Source organism: Bos indicus, chromosome 29 (assembly GCF_029378745.1).
Source record: "Bos indicus isolate NIAB-ARS_2022 breed Sahiwal x Tharparkar chromosome 29, NIAB-ARS_B.indTharparkar_mat_pri_1.0, whole genome shotgun sequence".
NCBI lineage: Eukaryota > Metazoa > Chordata > Mammalia > Artiodactyla > Bovidae > Bos > Bos indicus.
The window spans coordinates 51,495,209-51,511,011 of record NC_091788.1 but is presented as its reverse complement, the minus strand read 5'-3'; the positions used below and the strand labels follow the sequence as shown (position 1 = coordinate 51,511,011).

Genomic DNA, 15,803 nt, shown 5'->3' with positions numbered 1-15,803 from the left:
CCGTCCCTCCTCCAGGACTCCCTTCCTTGGTGCTGCCCCTCCCCGCTCACGGGTGTCAGACCCACAGGGAGAGGGGCTCCCTCCTGGCCCACCCTGGGATCCCAGCCTCCCCGCAGCCTCTCCAAGTCAGGGGGCTGGCGTAGGGACAGATTGGGGGGAGGGGGCACCCCCATGAGGAGTCAGGGGACGAGGGGGTGGCTCCGCTGCCCCTCCACACGCCCCAGCCCAGCTGGCAGTGGGCGGGTGTGCCCTGCCCCTCGAGTGCCCCCGTGTCTGGAGGCCACGGCAGAAGCAGGGATGGGGCTGATGTCGAGGGCGGGGCAGGGGCCTCTCCTCTAGCTGAGCAGCACGGGGCTCTCTCTGCCGTGGTGGACGCTGTGCTCCTGTTGCCTTTCCGGCAGAGGGGCCTGCGGGGCCGTGTGAAGGACAGTGACGAGAGGGACGTGCCGCAGGGTGTGAGGGAGCTGGGCGCCAGGAGAGCCCGCACTGACCAGCGTCAGCGTGTGGGACAGTGCGGGGTGGGAGGAGGTGGGCTCGGGCTCACGTCCAGGCTGGACTCTCGAGGGCCCCCTCCCCAGGTCAAACCACAGCGCCCTCACACACAAACCCTCCTTTTATTTCACGGGGGCAGGTGCCTGGATAGGCTGCGGGGAAAGGGGCGACTGCCTCGGGCTGTGGGCAGGCCTAGTGGCCTCCGTAGTTCTGCATGAGCTCCGAGACTGCCTGAACGATCATCAGGGAGCCGGTGGACACGAGGACGATGAGGACGACAGTCAGAAGGATGCCCAGGACCAGGGAGCAGATGTTCAGGCATTTGGCGGTGGAGGCGTAGCTCTGGGCCCCAGTGATGTCGCCGACCATCTTCCGGTCCCTAGACTGCAGGAGGAGAGGTGGTGCGGGTCCAGGTGACCGCCGGGCCTGTGGCTCAGGCCCTCCCCCGCTGGTCTCCCACTGCCCGTTCTTCCCAGCGGGGACCCACGCCCGTCTGTCCCCTGGAGTCTGAGCGCGACAGTGGCCGGTGAGCGCTCCTCGCCTCCTGGGGTCTCCATCTGCTTTCCCGCAGACAGTCAGCCTCTCCAGGAGGCCCAGGGCTCTCCCATCCTTTCTCTGGCCGCCTCACTGGCCCCTCACCCACCAGGGGACAAAAGGCTGACCCTGGTCATCCCCACGCACCCCCTGCAGCCTCATCATGACCTGCACGTGTACACACACACACACACACACACAGACACACACACACACCATGCAGCAGAACAACACACACGGGGGCTCCCAACCCCACGTGCCGTCTGGGCAGGGCCTCTCCAGGTTCACACACACTTCCGTGGAGACGCCCCGGGTGCCCACCCACCTTCACAGAGTAGGCAAATGCCACGAAGCCCAGGCAGCACCAGTTCATGAAGATGGTGTTGAACAGGGACCACACGATGTGGTCGGGCACGGCGGTGTCGCTGCGGATGTTGATCACCGTGGTCGTCAGGGGCGCCTGGCTCTGGGGCGCCCCCAGCACGGCCACCTCGTGCTCCTCCTTGAGCACCTCATAGGCTGGGGGCACCGCCCCGTGGGCCCCAGTGAGTAAGAGCTGGGATGTGCGGTTCATGGTGGGGACGGAGCAACTGCAGTCCAGATGAGCAACTGCGGTCCAGATGCCACCACACACTTGGGGGGGCCCTCCTTTACCCAGGAGTTTCGATTTCTCCTAAGTTTCCTTTTCCTGGGCCGGTTTCGTTTCGTAAGTGGAAATGGGCTGGGCTTAGGAGGTGGGGTGGACCACTGAGTGTCAGGTTACACCAGAGTCAGTGGGAGGGAGGCTCCTTTCCCAGAGGCTGGAAGGGGCTGGAGGTTTCCTTCCACCCTCCCAGGTTTTTGGCTGGGACTCCCCTCTGTCATAATAAAAAGACAGTTTAACAGGAGAAAAATAACAGTTTACCAACCCGTATACCTCCTGTCTATGAGAGGGACCCAGAAAAGCTCAGCAACTTCCCCAAATGCTGAAGTCAGCACCTAAATGCCATCTGAGCTCAAGATGAGAGGCTGCGGTGGGCAGGAGAGGCCTCCTTGGGGAAGTTACCCCGAAAAGCACAGAAACAGGGTGGTTTCCTGCAGAGGTCATCCTTGCCGCCTCCACCCATGAAAGTTTCCAGGAAATGCGGTCGCCCCCTGGTCGCTCAGTCGTGCCCGACTCTTCGTGACCCCACGGACTGCAGCCCACCAGGCTCCTCTGTCCATGAGATTTTCCAGGCAAGGATACTGGAGTGGGTTGCCATTTCCTTCTCCAGGGGATCTTCCCAACCCAGGGATCGAACCTGGGTCTCCTCCACTGCAGGCAGACTCTTTACCAACTGAGCTACAATGGAAGCCCCCTGGTACAATAGGGTCACCCTTACAGGGAGGTTTGCCTTGTTCATTAAATGTCTCTCGTAGGCTGACTTCTACTCAGCCTCAGAATTAAAAATAACCAGTTAAAATAATCAATGTACCAAAGAGGCTTGTTTGGGGTTATGAGTTCTACTTCCCTTAACACCCGAGTCAGGCCCTGTGTTAGCCACACCCCCTTCCCTATTTAGGGATGTGGTCTGGGGACCCTTCCCCAGCCTGGGGGTCTCAGGCCCAAGCCTGCTGCCGCGCCCACTGTCCCCACTCGGGCCCCTGCCAGGCCCCACTCAGCCTCACCCCGAGGCCCAGAGGAGCCCCACCCCCACCACCAGCCCCCCAGCCGCACAGGTCTCCCCTCTGAGGGGCACTGGCCCCCCAGTCCTGAGTCCCCGCTCCAGGCGGGGTTTGGGTCCTTCCTGGTTGCAGGTCAGCACCCAGCAGCCCGTGTGGCCTGCCCCCCCTCATTTCTCATGGGACCTGGGGTGGCTCCAGAGGGAGCCGGCGTGCTGGCAGGACAGTTCCTGGGCTTGGGGCTGTGCCCCCTCCTTAGGGACAGGGTGGGTTGGCTCTGTGGCCAGGCCTCCGCTCTCTTCAGACTTCTTGAAAAGAGCCAGTCATTTTACCAGCAAAAACGTTTACACACAGGAATAACAGATAACTGCAATTCAGGACAAGAAAGTCATAGCAAAAACTGTAAACACATTCGGGAAACAAAGGGGAAGATGTTACTCTGTAGAGAAAAAGGAAGCGGTTGAAGGGGCCGCTATGAGCAAAGTCCATCAGAGAGACGCGGCGAGCAGGGTGCTGGCGGTTCCTGTGGCTGAGCTGCAAGGACTCTCGTCGGCCGGAGTTGTTGTTGGCGTGCGGAAGCACCCCCTTCTCCTCTGGGTTCTCTTGGCTGGTCTAAGAATTAAGTTGTCATAAGACAATTAGGACAGAATCACACAGAAGTTTAGCAACATGTACACATGGGAGAGACCCAGGAGAACTGAATCACCATCGAAATGGCCAAGACCCTCACCTTAAACACCATCTTCAACTAAAGACAAGGGAAGATGCTGGGGTAGGCTTTCATGACTTGAAGGGGGAAACTGACCTGGAAATAGAAAAGCAAATGTTTGGGAAGCAAATGTTCACTGGGCCAGGCAGGGACACAGACTGGACTCTGATCTCCAACAAACCCTTTATCCAAATTATTTCAGGCTGTTATGGGAGGCAACAATAAAAGCTTCCCAAATCTTCTGTTTCATTTTCTTTTTTTAAAATCAGCCTAAATTAATCCTTATGCCAAAGAGAAACATTTGGGATAGTAAATTCTGCTCCTCTCCAGTGGGCACTATCATTACAGATGTTACAAGAAAACCAGAACCAACCTTTCGGCCAACCCAGTATGTCCTTGTGGAAGCCCCCAGCTCTCCTCGGGCTGTGCACAGGCTTCTCGTCACGTTTTCTTTGAGCCAAGGGACAAACTCTCCGGGCAAAGCTGGAACCATGTGTGCCTCCTGGAAGTTTCTGGTTAAGGTGTTACGGAGGCTCGATGACCAGCAAGAGGCCTCTGATCCCTCATGAGGAGAAAGCAGAAGGTAAACGCAGCAAGCGCACACCGCCCTTTACCCTCCAGCTGCCCGCAAAGGCTTTGCCCAAGCACAGACGCCGCTGCCAACTGTCCCCTTTGAGGGGTACTGAGGGGTGCTCGTGAGCTGTAGCTTCTGCAGACCCTCGGGTCAGAAGAGAGGCGTCAGCATCAATCAACCAAGGCTACCTCAAATTATGGGTGTCCCAAAGCTGACAAATAGCCCGATTTACATGGATTGCCCTTCAGTTATCTTACAGATCTTGTTTTTCCATCCAGAGATAGATTGCTTTGAAGCAAGGAATGGGGCATGGAATTAATTAAGGAATCTGAGCCCAAGTTGGAGTTGGGACAGGCCTGCAGGCTAAGCTTTCTCGCCCTCAGTGCATCAGTGGTGACCCCAAACAGGAAGACATGTCCCTCTACACCTCCAACAGGAAGGCCTCTCCCCTTCCCACCCAGCAGGAGGAAGCAGGTTTCTCTCTGCCGCCCCCCACCCCACCAACAGCCCAGCCAGAGACCTCAGAGGCCCAGCCCCCGGAAACCTCGTTACTTTGCACCGCGGCTCCTCCAATGGACTCTGGTCACCCCCGCCCCTCCCATCTCCCCCTTCTCCCTCTGTCCAGGTTCTCTGGGTTTCTGTGTGTCCCACCATGGTTTGCATATCCTGAGTTGCATTTCCTCTGCTATTCCTGAGTAAACCTGTCTCTGCTGGTGCTGACTGGAAAAAAAGGCACAAACTAAATGTTGAGAATTATGTTTTATTTGGCAGATGAAACTGAGGCCTTAAGCCTGGGAGAAAGCCTCTCTGAAGATAAGGGAGGAGCCAGGACATATAGGAGTTTTGCAACAAAAGTCAAGTAGTCAGAACATCAAAAGATTACTGTTACTTAAAGAAAAAGCAGACATCTTAAGTGATGATTTAGTGCTGTTCTATGAGCGGGAAGATGCAAGTGTCTGGGCTCACTGGAATCATTCCTCTGCCTGCACCTCAGCTCTCTGGGCCAGGGTCCCGCGCTTCCCCATCCAGAGTCCCCTCAGAAGGGCGGCTGCGGTGGCCAAGAGGTTGTCCACAAATCCTTGTTTACTGCTGTGGCAGGCGGCATTCTATGCCTGCAAGCTTCTCCTGCACTTTCAATTCTTGACCTACAGAGTACGCTGTGTAGTTCATATTTATTGAATTCCAATATTCATTAGTTTTGTAAGTTTTTCTTGGGCAATAAAAGTACCCTAGAAACTATAAACCATGTTGCCTGCCTAATGGACACCTGGCTGTTTGACCCATCTGGGTCTTGGGCAGACTAGGGAGCGAGATGCAAGTGTGGTGGGGAGGCCGCCCTGCACCCCCTGGGCCCCGAGGCGGTCAGTGTCTGGTCGTCTCCCACGACGGGGTTGGTGGAGGTTTTCCTCCCTGCTGGGCCAATTCCAGAGTCCCCCCAGCCAGCCCCACGGCGTGGCTCTTACCCCGAAGCCGCTGACCCCACGTAAGGACAGTCCAGCGCCCCCCGATTCCGTGTCTATCGCGCCTCGAGGTAGGGGGGTGACTGCTGGGGTGGGGCCACCCGTTGCCCGGTGGCCACACTGAGAGCTAGACTTGGGTCCGGGCCCCGCGTGAAGTCACGGTTGGCGCCACGCTGCCCTCTGTCATCTGTCGTTGCTTTTGTCGTTCTGTGGCTCTTTACCTTCACTTTGTGCGCTAAGTAACTCAGTCGTGTTCAGCTCTTTGTGACCCTGTGGCCTGTAGCCCTCCAGGCTCCGCTGCCCGTGGAATTTCCCAGGCAAGAACTGGAGTAGGTAGCCATTCCCTTCTCCAGGGGATCTTCCTGACCCACAATTTCCCAGGCAAGAGCTGGAGTAGGTAGCCATTCCCTTCTCCAGGGGATCTTCCTGACCCAGAGATCGAACCCAGGTCTCCTGCACTGCAAGCAGATTCTCTACCCTCTGAGCCACCAGGGATTGTCTTTGTACTTTTTAGCTGGTGTCTATCTTCACTGATACATGCAAAACTTATCTGCTCAATTTTTAACACCAGAGGCACTGAGAAGCTCATACAGTAGACATGAGGCCACATGTCCCAGAGCTGCAGCCAGTTCCTGCCCACATCCGGGGCTGGCCTCTCCATCACCAGGAACATGTGCCAGTTATGGAAAACCACACAGAAAAATAGTGGGGTGGAGAATTCTCGAAGCCCATCTCTCCACAAAAGCAGGAAAAACTTTGCAAAAAATTTCAGAATCAACATTTTCAGCCTCTGAAAGTAGAGAGAGTCTTGCAGAAATCAGAGGAGTGCTTAATCAAGAAAAAATAGTGTACTTTCAGCACAGGGCTGTGTGGCATTTTAACTTACCCTGGTTCCATCCCTCATGTCTAAGCTCCGTGGCAGCCTCGCAGACAGCAACCTGTAATCTATTTCAGACTCTCGCCAAAGTCTGAAGAGGCAGGGGCACTTCCTAACTCATTCTCTGAGGCCAGAATCACCCAGACACCAAAGTCAGAGAGAGAGACTACAGAGAAAAACAAAGACCAATATCCCTTATGAGTATAGGTTTAAAATCCTCGTCAAGTTCTAGCAAACTGAATCCAATATTACATATACACCACGACTGTTACCAGCTGGGCTGGAGCCAAACTCAAGGTCAGCTGCTCATTACTCCATGTTTGGCAGACAGACAAGTTTTGTTGGTTGCAGAAGCAAGATGCTTTATTCAGGAACCTGGCAACCTGGGGAGATGGCAGACTGGTGTCCCCCAAAACACTTCTGAGTTGCCGATCAGGGCAAGAGCTTTTAAAGGAAAGCGTCGAGGGTTTGCAGGTGGTGGCTACGTGCAGAGCAGCACAGTCAGCTCTGACCAGCATCCTGAAATTGTGGTGCAGGCTCTGGTGAGCATCATCTTATTTGGAGTGAAGTGAATCTTCAGCTCCAGGGTCGAGTTGTTCTTGTTTTCTTGAGCGCAGGTTTTGGAAGTGTGCCACATGGAGCAACTTATGTCATTTCTACAGCCTGGTCATCATGCAGTTAGCTTTTTCCCTCTGGTGGCAGTTTTCAGTTCAGTTCAGTTCTGAGTCAGGTCCAACTCTTTGCGACCCCATGGACTGCAGCACGCCAGGCCTCCCTGTCCATTATCAACTCCCGGAGGTTACTCAAACTCATGTCCATCGAGTCAGTGATGTCATGCAACCATCTCACCTGCTGTTTTCCCCTTCTCCTCCGGCCTTCAATCTTTCCCAGAATCAGGGTCTTTTCTACTGAGTCAGTTCTTTCCATCAGGTGGACAAAGTATTGGAATTTCAGCTTCAGCATCAGTCCTTCCAATGTATATTCAGGACTGATTTCCCTTAGGATGGACTGGTTGGATCTCCTTGCAGTCCAAGGGACTCTCAAGAGTCTTCTCCCAATACCACAGTTCAAAAGCATCAGTTCTTCAGCACTCAGCTTGCTTTATGGTCCAACTCTCACATCCATACATGACTACTGGAAAAACAATAGTTTTGACAAGATGGACCTTTGTTGGCCAAGTAAGGTCTTTGCTTCTTAATATGCTGTCCTGGTTGAACATAGCTTTTCTTCCAAGGAGCAAGCATCTTTTAATTTCATGGCTGCAGTCACCATCTGCAGTGATTTTGGAGCCCTAAAAACTAAAGTCTCTCACTGTTTTCATTGTTTCCCCATCTATTTGCCATGAAGTGATTGGACCATATGCCATGATCTTAGTTTTCTGAATGTTGAGCTTTAAGCCAACTTTTTCACTCTAACTTTCACCAAGAGGCTTTTTAGTTCTTTGCTTTCTGTCATAAGGGTGGTGTTATCTGCGTATCTGAGGTTATTGATATTTCTCCTGGCAATTTTGATTCCAGCTTGTCCTTCAGCCAGCCTGGCATTTCTCATGATGTACTCTGCATGTAAGTTAAATAAGCAGGGTGACAATATACAGCCTTGACGTACTCCTTTCCCAATTTGGAACCAGTCCACTGTTCCATGTCCAGTTCTAACTGTTGCTTCTTGATCTGCATACAGATTTCTCAGGAGTCAGGTCAGGTGGTCTGGTATTCCTCTTTTGAAGAATTTTCCACAGTTTATTGTAATCCACAAAGTCAAAGGCTTTGGCATAGTCAATAAAGCAGTAGATGTTTTTCTGTAATTCTCCTGCTTTTGTGATGATCCAGTGGATGGTGGCAATTTGACCTCTGGTTCCTCTGCCTTTTCTAAATCCAGCTTGAACATCTGAAAGTTTACATTTCACATACTGTTGAAGCCTGGCTTGGAGAATTTTGAGCATTACTTTACTAGCGTGTGAGATGAGTGCAATTGTGCGGTAGTTTGAGCATTCTTTGGCATTGCCTTTCTTTAGGATTGGAATGAAAACTGACCTGTTCCAGTCCTGTGGCCACTGCTGAGTTTTCCAAATTTGCTGGCATATTGAGTGAAGCACTTTCACAGCATCATCTTTCAGGATTTGAAATAGCTCAACTGGAATTCCATCACCTCCACTAGCTTTGTTCATAGTGATGCTTCCTAAGGCCCACTTGACTTTGAACTACAGGATGTCTGGCTCTAAGTAACTGATCACACCATCACGGTTATCTGGGTCATGAAGATCTTTTCTATATAGTTCTGTGTGTTCTTGCCACCTCTTTTTAATATCTTCTGCTTCTGTTAGGCCCATAGCATTTCAATGTTCCCTTGGTATCTCTAATTTTCTTGAAGAGATCTCTAGTCTTTCCCATTCTATTGTTTTTGTCTATTTCTTTGCATTAATCACTGGGGAAGGCTTTCTTATCTTCTTGCTATTCTTTGGAACTCTGCATTCAGATGGGCATATCTTTCCTTTTCTCCTTTGCCTTTCACTTCTATTCTTTTCTCAGCTATTTGTAAGGCCTCCTCAGACAACCATTTTGCCTTTTTGCATTTCTTTTTCTTGGGGATGGTCTTGATCACCGCCTCCTGTACAATGTCACGAACCTCCATCCATAGTTCTTTAGGCACTCTGTCTATCAGATCTAATCCCTTGACTCTATTTGTCGTTTCCGCTGTATCATAAGGGATTTGATTTAGGTCATACTTGAATGGTCTGGTGGTTTTCCCTACTTTCTTCAATTTAAGTCTGAATTTTGCAATAAGGAGTTCATGATCTGAGCCATAGTCAGCTCCTGGTCTTGTTTTTGCTGACTGTATAGAGCTTCTCCATCTTTGGCTGCAAAGAATATAATCAGTCTGATTTCAGTGTTGACCATCTGGTGATGTCCATGTGTAGAGTCTTCTCTGTGTTGTTGGAAGAGGGTGTTTGCTGTGACCAGTGTGTTCCCTTACAAACTCTGTTAGCCTTTGCCTTGCTTCATTTTGTACTCCAAGGCCAAGTTTGCCTGTTACTCCAGGTATCTCTTAACCTCCTACTTTTGCATTCCAGTCCCCTATAATGAAATGGACATCTTTTTTGAGTGTTAGTTCTAGAATGTGTTAAAGGTCTTCATAGAACTTTTCAACTTCAGCTTCTTCAGCATTACTGGTCCAGGCATAGACTTGGATTACTGTGGTATTGAATGGTTTGCCTTGGAGACAAACAGATCATTCTGTCATTTTTGAGATTGCATCCAAGTACTGCATTTTGGACTCTTGTTGACTATGATAGCTACTCCCTTTCTTCTAAGGGATTCTTGCCCACAGTAGTAGAAGGCAATGGCACCCAACTCCAGTACTCTTGCCTGGAAAATCCCATGGACGGAGGAGCCTGGTAGGCTGCAGTCCATGGGGTCGCTAAGAGTCGGACACAACTGAGCGACTTCACTTTCACTTTTCACTTTCATGCATTGGAGGAGGAAATGGCATTGTTGTTCTTGCCCAGAGAATCCCATGGACAGAGGAGCCTGGTGGGCTGCCGTCTGTGGGGTCACACAGAGTCGGACACGACTGAAGCAACTTAGCAGCAGCAGTAGATACAATGGTCTGCTGCTGCTAAGTCGCTTCAATCGAGTCCAACTGTGTGCGACCCCATAGACGGCAGCCCACCAGGCTTCCCTGTCCCTGGGATTCTCCAGGCAAGAACACTGGAGTGGGGTGCATTTCCTTCTCCAATGCATGAAAGTGAAAAGTGAAAGTGAAGTTGCTCAGTCGTGTCCGACTCTTCGTCTGCAACCCCATGGACTGCAGCCTACCAGGCTCCTCCATCCATGGGATTTTCCAGGCAAGAGTACTAGAGTGGGGTGCCATTGCCTTCTCCAGATACAATGGTCAGCTGAGCTAAATTCACCCATTCCAGTCCGTTTTAGTTCACTGAATCCTAAAATATCTATGTTCACTCTTCCATCTTTTTTTGACCACTTCCAATTTACCTTTGAGAGTCAGTTCCTAGGCAGGTTGATAAGGAGTCTAGGGGTCCCCAAGGAGAGAAGAGTCTGGAATTCTCAAGGAGGAAGAAAGAACAAACTTTTTTCCTTCTCTACATTCCTTAGGATTATATAACAATAATGTGTCCTGCCTGAAGACAGTCTCTGGATTAAATCTTCTGGCTAATTCTGTTATCTTAAAATGTAAATAATGGGAGTAGGTCTGGTGAGGTCTTTACAACCTCCAGACATTCTTTGGATTCATTGGAGAGTATATAACTTCATTGCTAACACTAGCAAGGGGGTACTCTTTCTGCCCCCTTCTGATGCCTATGTCAGAAGCTTTCTCTATCTCCTTTATACTTTGATAAAATTTTATTACACAAAAGCTCTGAGCGAATCCCGGTGTCTTCGCGTGATTCAACAGCAACCTTTCACCTTGATTCATGGCCCTAACATTCCAGGCAATATTGCTCTTTACAGCATCAGACTTTACTTCCATCACCTGTCACATCCACAACTGGGTGTTGTTTTTCCTTTGGCTCCATCTCTTCATTCTTTCTGGAGTTATTTCTCCCCTGATCTCTAGTAGCATACTGGGCACCTACTGACCTGGGGAGTTCATCTTTCAGTGTCCTATCTTTTTGCCTTTCTGTACTGTTCGTGGGGTTCTCAAGGCAAGGATACTGATGTGGTTTGCCCTTCCCTTCTCCAGTTTAGTGTTAGTATCTGTGAAACAACCAAGGAGTGTGCAACAGACACTGCTATCTGTGTCCTTCCGGAGGAACTAAAGATTCTGTGACAGGTAGGTGATGGCTGAGTCACTGTTTAAATTGTTACCTGCTTTTCTGGCCCAACTGCTATTATTTTTATCACTACATAGTCACATCTTTTAGATTAATTCTTGAACCAGGCTTTTATGACTAACGCCTTTTTCTACAAATAAGAATCAGGTCACGTGGAGGGACCTTTGTACCTGGGAGAGCCCCTGCAGGTTCCTGCTGGGTTTCATGACCAAGAGGGATTTATTCCAGAAATGCAACCATGGTTTAAGAATACAAGTCAATTAATAAAGTCAAAGTACTTAATACATGGTCCTAATAAATGAAGAAAAAACACTATGTGATTATCACAATTACTGCAGACAAAGCCTCCGACAAAAATCCAACAACATTTCATTTTAGAAGCGTTTCAAAAGGAAAAAGCACTTCTTTAACTTGATAAAGGACATCTACACAAAAGGTACAGCTCACATCATACATAAAGGTGAATGACTGAAAGCTTCTCGAACCTGTAGACCGCTTTGGGAAGCATATGGTCATTTTCACAATATTGGTTCTTCCAGTCCAGGAACGTGCTGTATCTCTCTGCCTCTTTACGTCGTTTTTTCTTTCTTTCATCAGTGCCGTATAGTTTTCTGCTACAGGTCTTTTGTCTCTTTAGGTAGGTTTATTCCTAGGTATTTTGTTGTTGTTGTTGCTGTGGTGAATGGGATTGGTCCCTTAATTTCTCTTTCAGATTTTTTGTTGTGTATAGTGTATAGGAATGTATCCTTATCAAATTGCTGATGGCATTTTCCACAGAACTAGAACAAAAATTTTACAATTTGTTTAGTAACACAAAAGACCCCAAACAGCCAAAGCAATCTTGAGAAACAAAACAGAACTAGAGGAATCAGGCTTCCTCCAGGTGATTCCTTCCTGTAGGAATTCCTTCCTGGAGGAATCTGACTTCAGACTATACTGCAAAGTTACTGTAATCAAGACAGTATGGTACCAGCACAAAAACAGAAGCATAGACCAATGAAGCAGGGTAGAAAGCTCAGAGATAAACCCACACACCAGTGGGCACCTTATCCTTGACAAAGGGGCAAAAATATACAATGGAGAAAAGACAGCCTCTTCGATAAATGGTGCTGAGAAACCTGGACAGCTACATGTGAAAAATGAGATGAGAACGCCTCCTGGCCTCCCTACTGGCCCCAGAGGGAAGTCTCTGCGTGCGTGGGGCTGCAGTGACCTGTCGCTGATTGGTGGCCCCTCCCCAGGCCCAGCATGTGCCTGTCATGGCAGAGGGCACTCCTGGCAGCTGGCTCGAGGTGGTCCTGGTGGTGGCAGTCCAGCTGGGGCAGCAGGTGCTGGAGTGCCGGTGGTGCTGGGGTCCGTGGGGCCTCTGGCGGGCCGTGCAGTTGGAGCAGGAGGACTTGGGGATGGTGGGCATGAACTGCATGGAATTCTGCTGGGGCAAGGCCATGGCCCTCATCTTTGTGGGCGGCGTGCCCCAGGGTGGCACCATGCTGGACGCCCGTGCCAATGCACTGGGGAGAGGAGACCACATCATCCCCCACGTGCTGGCTGTGCACCAGGCCTGGTCCAAGTGAGGCTGAGAGAAGCTACAGCCGGATGAGGCAGGCATGACAGGCAAGGTGCTGGACACCGCCATGCAGGCCTTCATCCTGGAGGTGATCACCTAGCACCAGGAGCCAGCCTGCATCCTCTGCGACAAAGACTCCTTTCCCCTCAAGTCCTACATCAGCCTGTTGGCCTCTTCCCCAACTCCAAGTTCCTGCTGGTGGTGCAGGACAGCCTCTGTGTTCTCCCTGGTCACCCACAAGGTCACCATCGCTGGCTTCAAGCCTAGCAGCTACCACGACTGCCTCACCAAGTGGAGCAGGCCATCGAGGCGATGTATGCCCCAAGCATGGAGGAGGCAAGGACAAGTGCCTGCCATGTCCTATGAGCAACTGGTTCTGTACCCTTCGCGCTCCCTCAAGCTCATCCTCTGCAGCAACAGCATCCTATATCAGGACCACCTCATCTGCAAGCCCTGCAGCCCAAGTCCAAGATTGAGCTCCATATACCAGGTCCTCAAGCCTGTGAACCTGGAAGCTCTCTCCAAGTGGACTGGCCACATTCCTGGGGATGTGTTGAGGGACATGGGCTAGATGGCCCCCATGCTGGCCCAGCTCATCTATGACCCCTATGCAAACCCACCCAATTACTACGACCCCAGCCCCACCCCACAGTCATCAACCACACACACCAGGTCCTGAAACAGGGACTACAAAACACCGGTCAGTCTGAAAGGCTACTTTCAGGTAGACAAGAACAGCACCTCTTCCCACCTAAGAAGCTCGTGATTTCCAGATCTCTGCAAATGGCTTTGTTGCCAGGAGAAACTGCATTAGAGTGGAAACTGGACCTTTAATCCAAGCATATTATTTGCTGTTATATTAATCACCAAAACAGGACTCCTCATGAGGAAGGTATATGCATATGTTTGCAAAAGCTGAATTATTGAAAACTTACCTCTTCACACTCTATCTTAGGACCGTCTGGGGTAGAGAACCAAGAGTGTGGAAGTAGTCTGGTTTTTGAAACTTTGGTATTTTGCATTTTTCCCCTTGAAAACTTGTTTTAAGAAGTGGATTTGCAGGACTGCCTTGGTGGCTTTGCCTGCAGGGACAAGGCCCACCACCTGTGCCTCTCCTGTAGACTCTTATTTTTTAATTCAAAGAATCCAATTAAGAATTTAACATATGAGGTCTTCTTTGATTCTCCTTTTCTCTTTGGTTGACTCAGTTTCACAGAAGAACTATATATATATAATTTGAATAAACTGAATGGGGGGAAAAAAACAGTTCCCAGCACCATACACAAAAATAAACTCAAAATGGATTAAAGACCTAAATGTAAGGCCAGAAACTATAAAAACTCTTAGAAGAAAACATAGACAGAACACTCTGATATAAATCGCAGCAAGATTTTCCTTGAGCCACCTCCTAGAGTAATGGAAGTAAAAGCAAAACCAACAAACAAATGGGACCAACAGTTAGAACTGGACATGAAACAACAGACTGGCTCAAAATTGGGAAAGGAGTACAACAAGGCTGCATATTGTCACCCTGCTTATTAAATCATATCCAGAGTACATCATGCAAAATGCCAGACTGCATTAATCACAAGCTGGAATCAAGATTGCCAGGAGAAACATCAACAGCCTCAGATATGCAGGTGATACAACTCTAAAGGCAGAAAGTGAAGAGGAACTGAGGAGCCTCTGGATGACCGCTAAAGAGGAGAGTGAAAAAGCTGGCTTAAAACTCAACAATAAAAAGCTAAGATCATGGCACCCAATTCCAACACTTCAAGTAAATAGAAGGGGGAAAATTGGAAGAAGTGACAGATTTCATTTTTGGGGAGGCTCCAAAATCACTGCAGATGGTGATTGCAGCCATGAAATTAAAAGACGCTTACTCCTTGGAAGGAAAGTTATGACCAACCTAGACAGCGTATTAAAAAGCAGAGACATTACTTTGCCAACAAAGGTCCGTCTAGTTAAGACTATGGTTTTTCCAGTAATCATGTATGGATTTGAGAATTGGACTATAAAGAAAGCTGATCGGTGAAGAATTGATGCTTTTGAACTGTGGTGTTGCAGAAGACTCTTGAGGGTCCCTTGGACTGCAAGGAGATCCAAACAGTCCATCCTAAAGGAGATCAGTCCCAGGTGTTCATTGGAAGGACTGATGCTGAAGCTGAAACTCCAATACTTTGGCCACCTAACGCAAAGAGCTGACTCATTGGAAATGACCCTGATGCTGGGAAAGATTGAAGGCAGGAGGAGAAGGGGACGACAGAGGATGAGATTGTTAACTGGCATCACGGACTCAACAGACATGAGTTTGAGTGAACTCTGGGAGTCGGTGATGGACAGCCTGGTGTGCTGCAGTCCATGGGGTCACAAAGAGTTGGACACGACTGAGCAAATGAACTGAACTGAACTGAACCTTCTGACTAATCTTGTTATCTTGAAACTTGTATATTGTGGGAGTGGGTCTGGTAAGAGCTTTCTATTGTTAGTTCTAACCTTGTTAATTTAAGATGCATGTTGTGAGAGTGGGTCTGATAAGAGTATACAAGGCCTTGGTAAGACTTGCAGGGGGGCACTCTCCGCCCGCTTCTGATTCTATGTCCGAAGGGTTCTCTGTCCCTTTTCAGGGCTTCCCTGGTGGTTCAGGTGGTAAAGCGTCTGCCAGCGATGCAGGAAACCTGGGTTTGATCCCTAGGTCGGGAAGATCCCCTGGAGAAGCAAATGGCAACCCACTCCAGTGTTCTGGCCTGGAAAATTCCATGGACAGAGGAGCCTGGTAGGCTACAGTCCATGGGGTTGCAAAGAGTTGGACACGACTGAGCGACTTCAGTTTCTTTCACTTTCATACTTTAATAAAACTCTGATACACAAAAGCTCTTGAGTTATGAAGCCTGGCCCTTGGTCCCGAAGCTAAATCTTCTTTGGAGATCAAGAATCCGACACCATTCACCACAAGCTATCAGGTAGCTAGTGAGAAATCTGCGCGACACAGGGAGCTCAGCCTGGGCTCTGAGATGACCTGGAGCAGGGGGATGGGGGTGGGGGAGGTTCAGGAGGGAGGAGACACGCGCGTACTCGTAGCTGATTCCTGCAGCTGTACAGCAGAACCCAACGTAACGTGGTAAAGCAATTGTCCTCCAGTTAAAAATACTAATAATAA

The 15,803-nt window shown here is 49.8% G+C and overlaps 1 protein-coding gene, 1 long non-coding RNA gene and 1 pseudogene across 2 annotated transcripts in view; 1 reads left to right on the top strand and 2 right to left on the bottom strand.

Annotated features, from left to right (window-relative positions):
* Positions 1–595: 595 nt before the first annotated feature.
* On the bottom strand, positions 596–1,723 carry LOC109576769 (interferon-induced transmembrane protein 3-like). Its single transcript, XM_070782700.1, has 2 exons — positions 1,352–1,723; positions 596–876 (listed from the first exon to the last, which is right to left on the bottom strand). The coding sequence occupies exons 1-2, from the start codon at positions 1,598–1,600 to the stop codon at positions 685–687; spliced, it is 441 nt and encodes a 146-aa protein (XP_070638801.1). The 5' UTR covers positions 1,601–1,723; the 3' UTR covers positions 596–684.
* A 9,699-nt stretch (positions 1,724–11,422) lies between these two features.
* LOC139180658 (uncharacterized) overlaps positions 11,423–15,803 on the bottom strand; it is a 28,525-nt gene continuing 24,144 nt past the window's right edge. Inside the window, exon 3 of the long non-coding RNA XR_011564906.1 lies at positions 11,423–11,855. This is a non-coding gene — a long non-coding RNA (uncharacterized lncRNA). The remainder of the gene's footprint in view (positions 11,856–15,803) is intronic.
* On the top strand, positions 12,325–13,465 carry LOC139180655 (protein-tyrosine sulfotransferase 2-like; annotated as a pseudogene).

Coding starts and splice junctions, on each gene's coding strand:
- LOC109576769 (XM_070782700.1), bottom strand. CDS start 1,600: ATGAACCGCACATCCCAGCTCTTACTCACTGGGGCCCACGGGGCGGTG. Junction 877..1,351: donor CATTTGCCTACTCTGTGAAG/GTGGGTGGGCAC, acceptor CTCCTCCTGCAG/TCTAGGGACCGGAAGATGGT.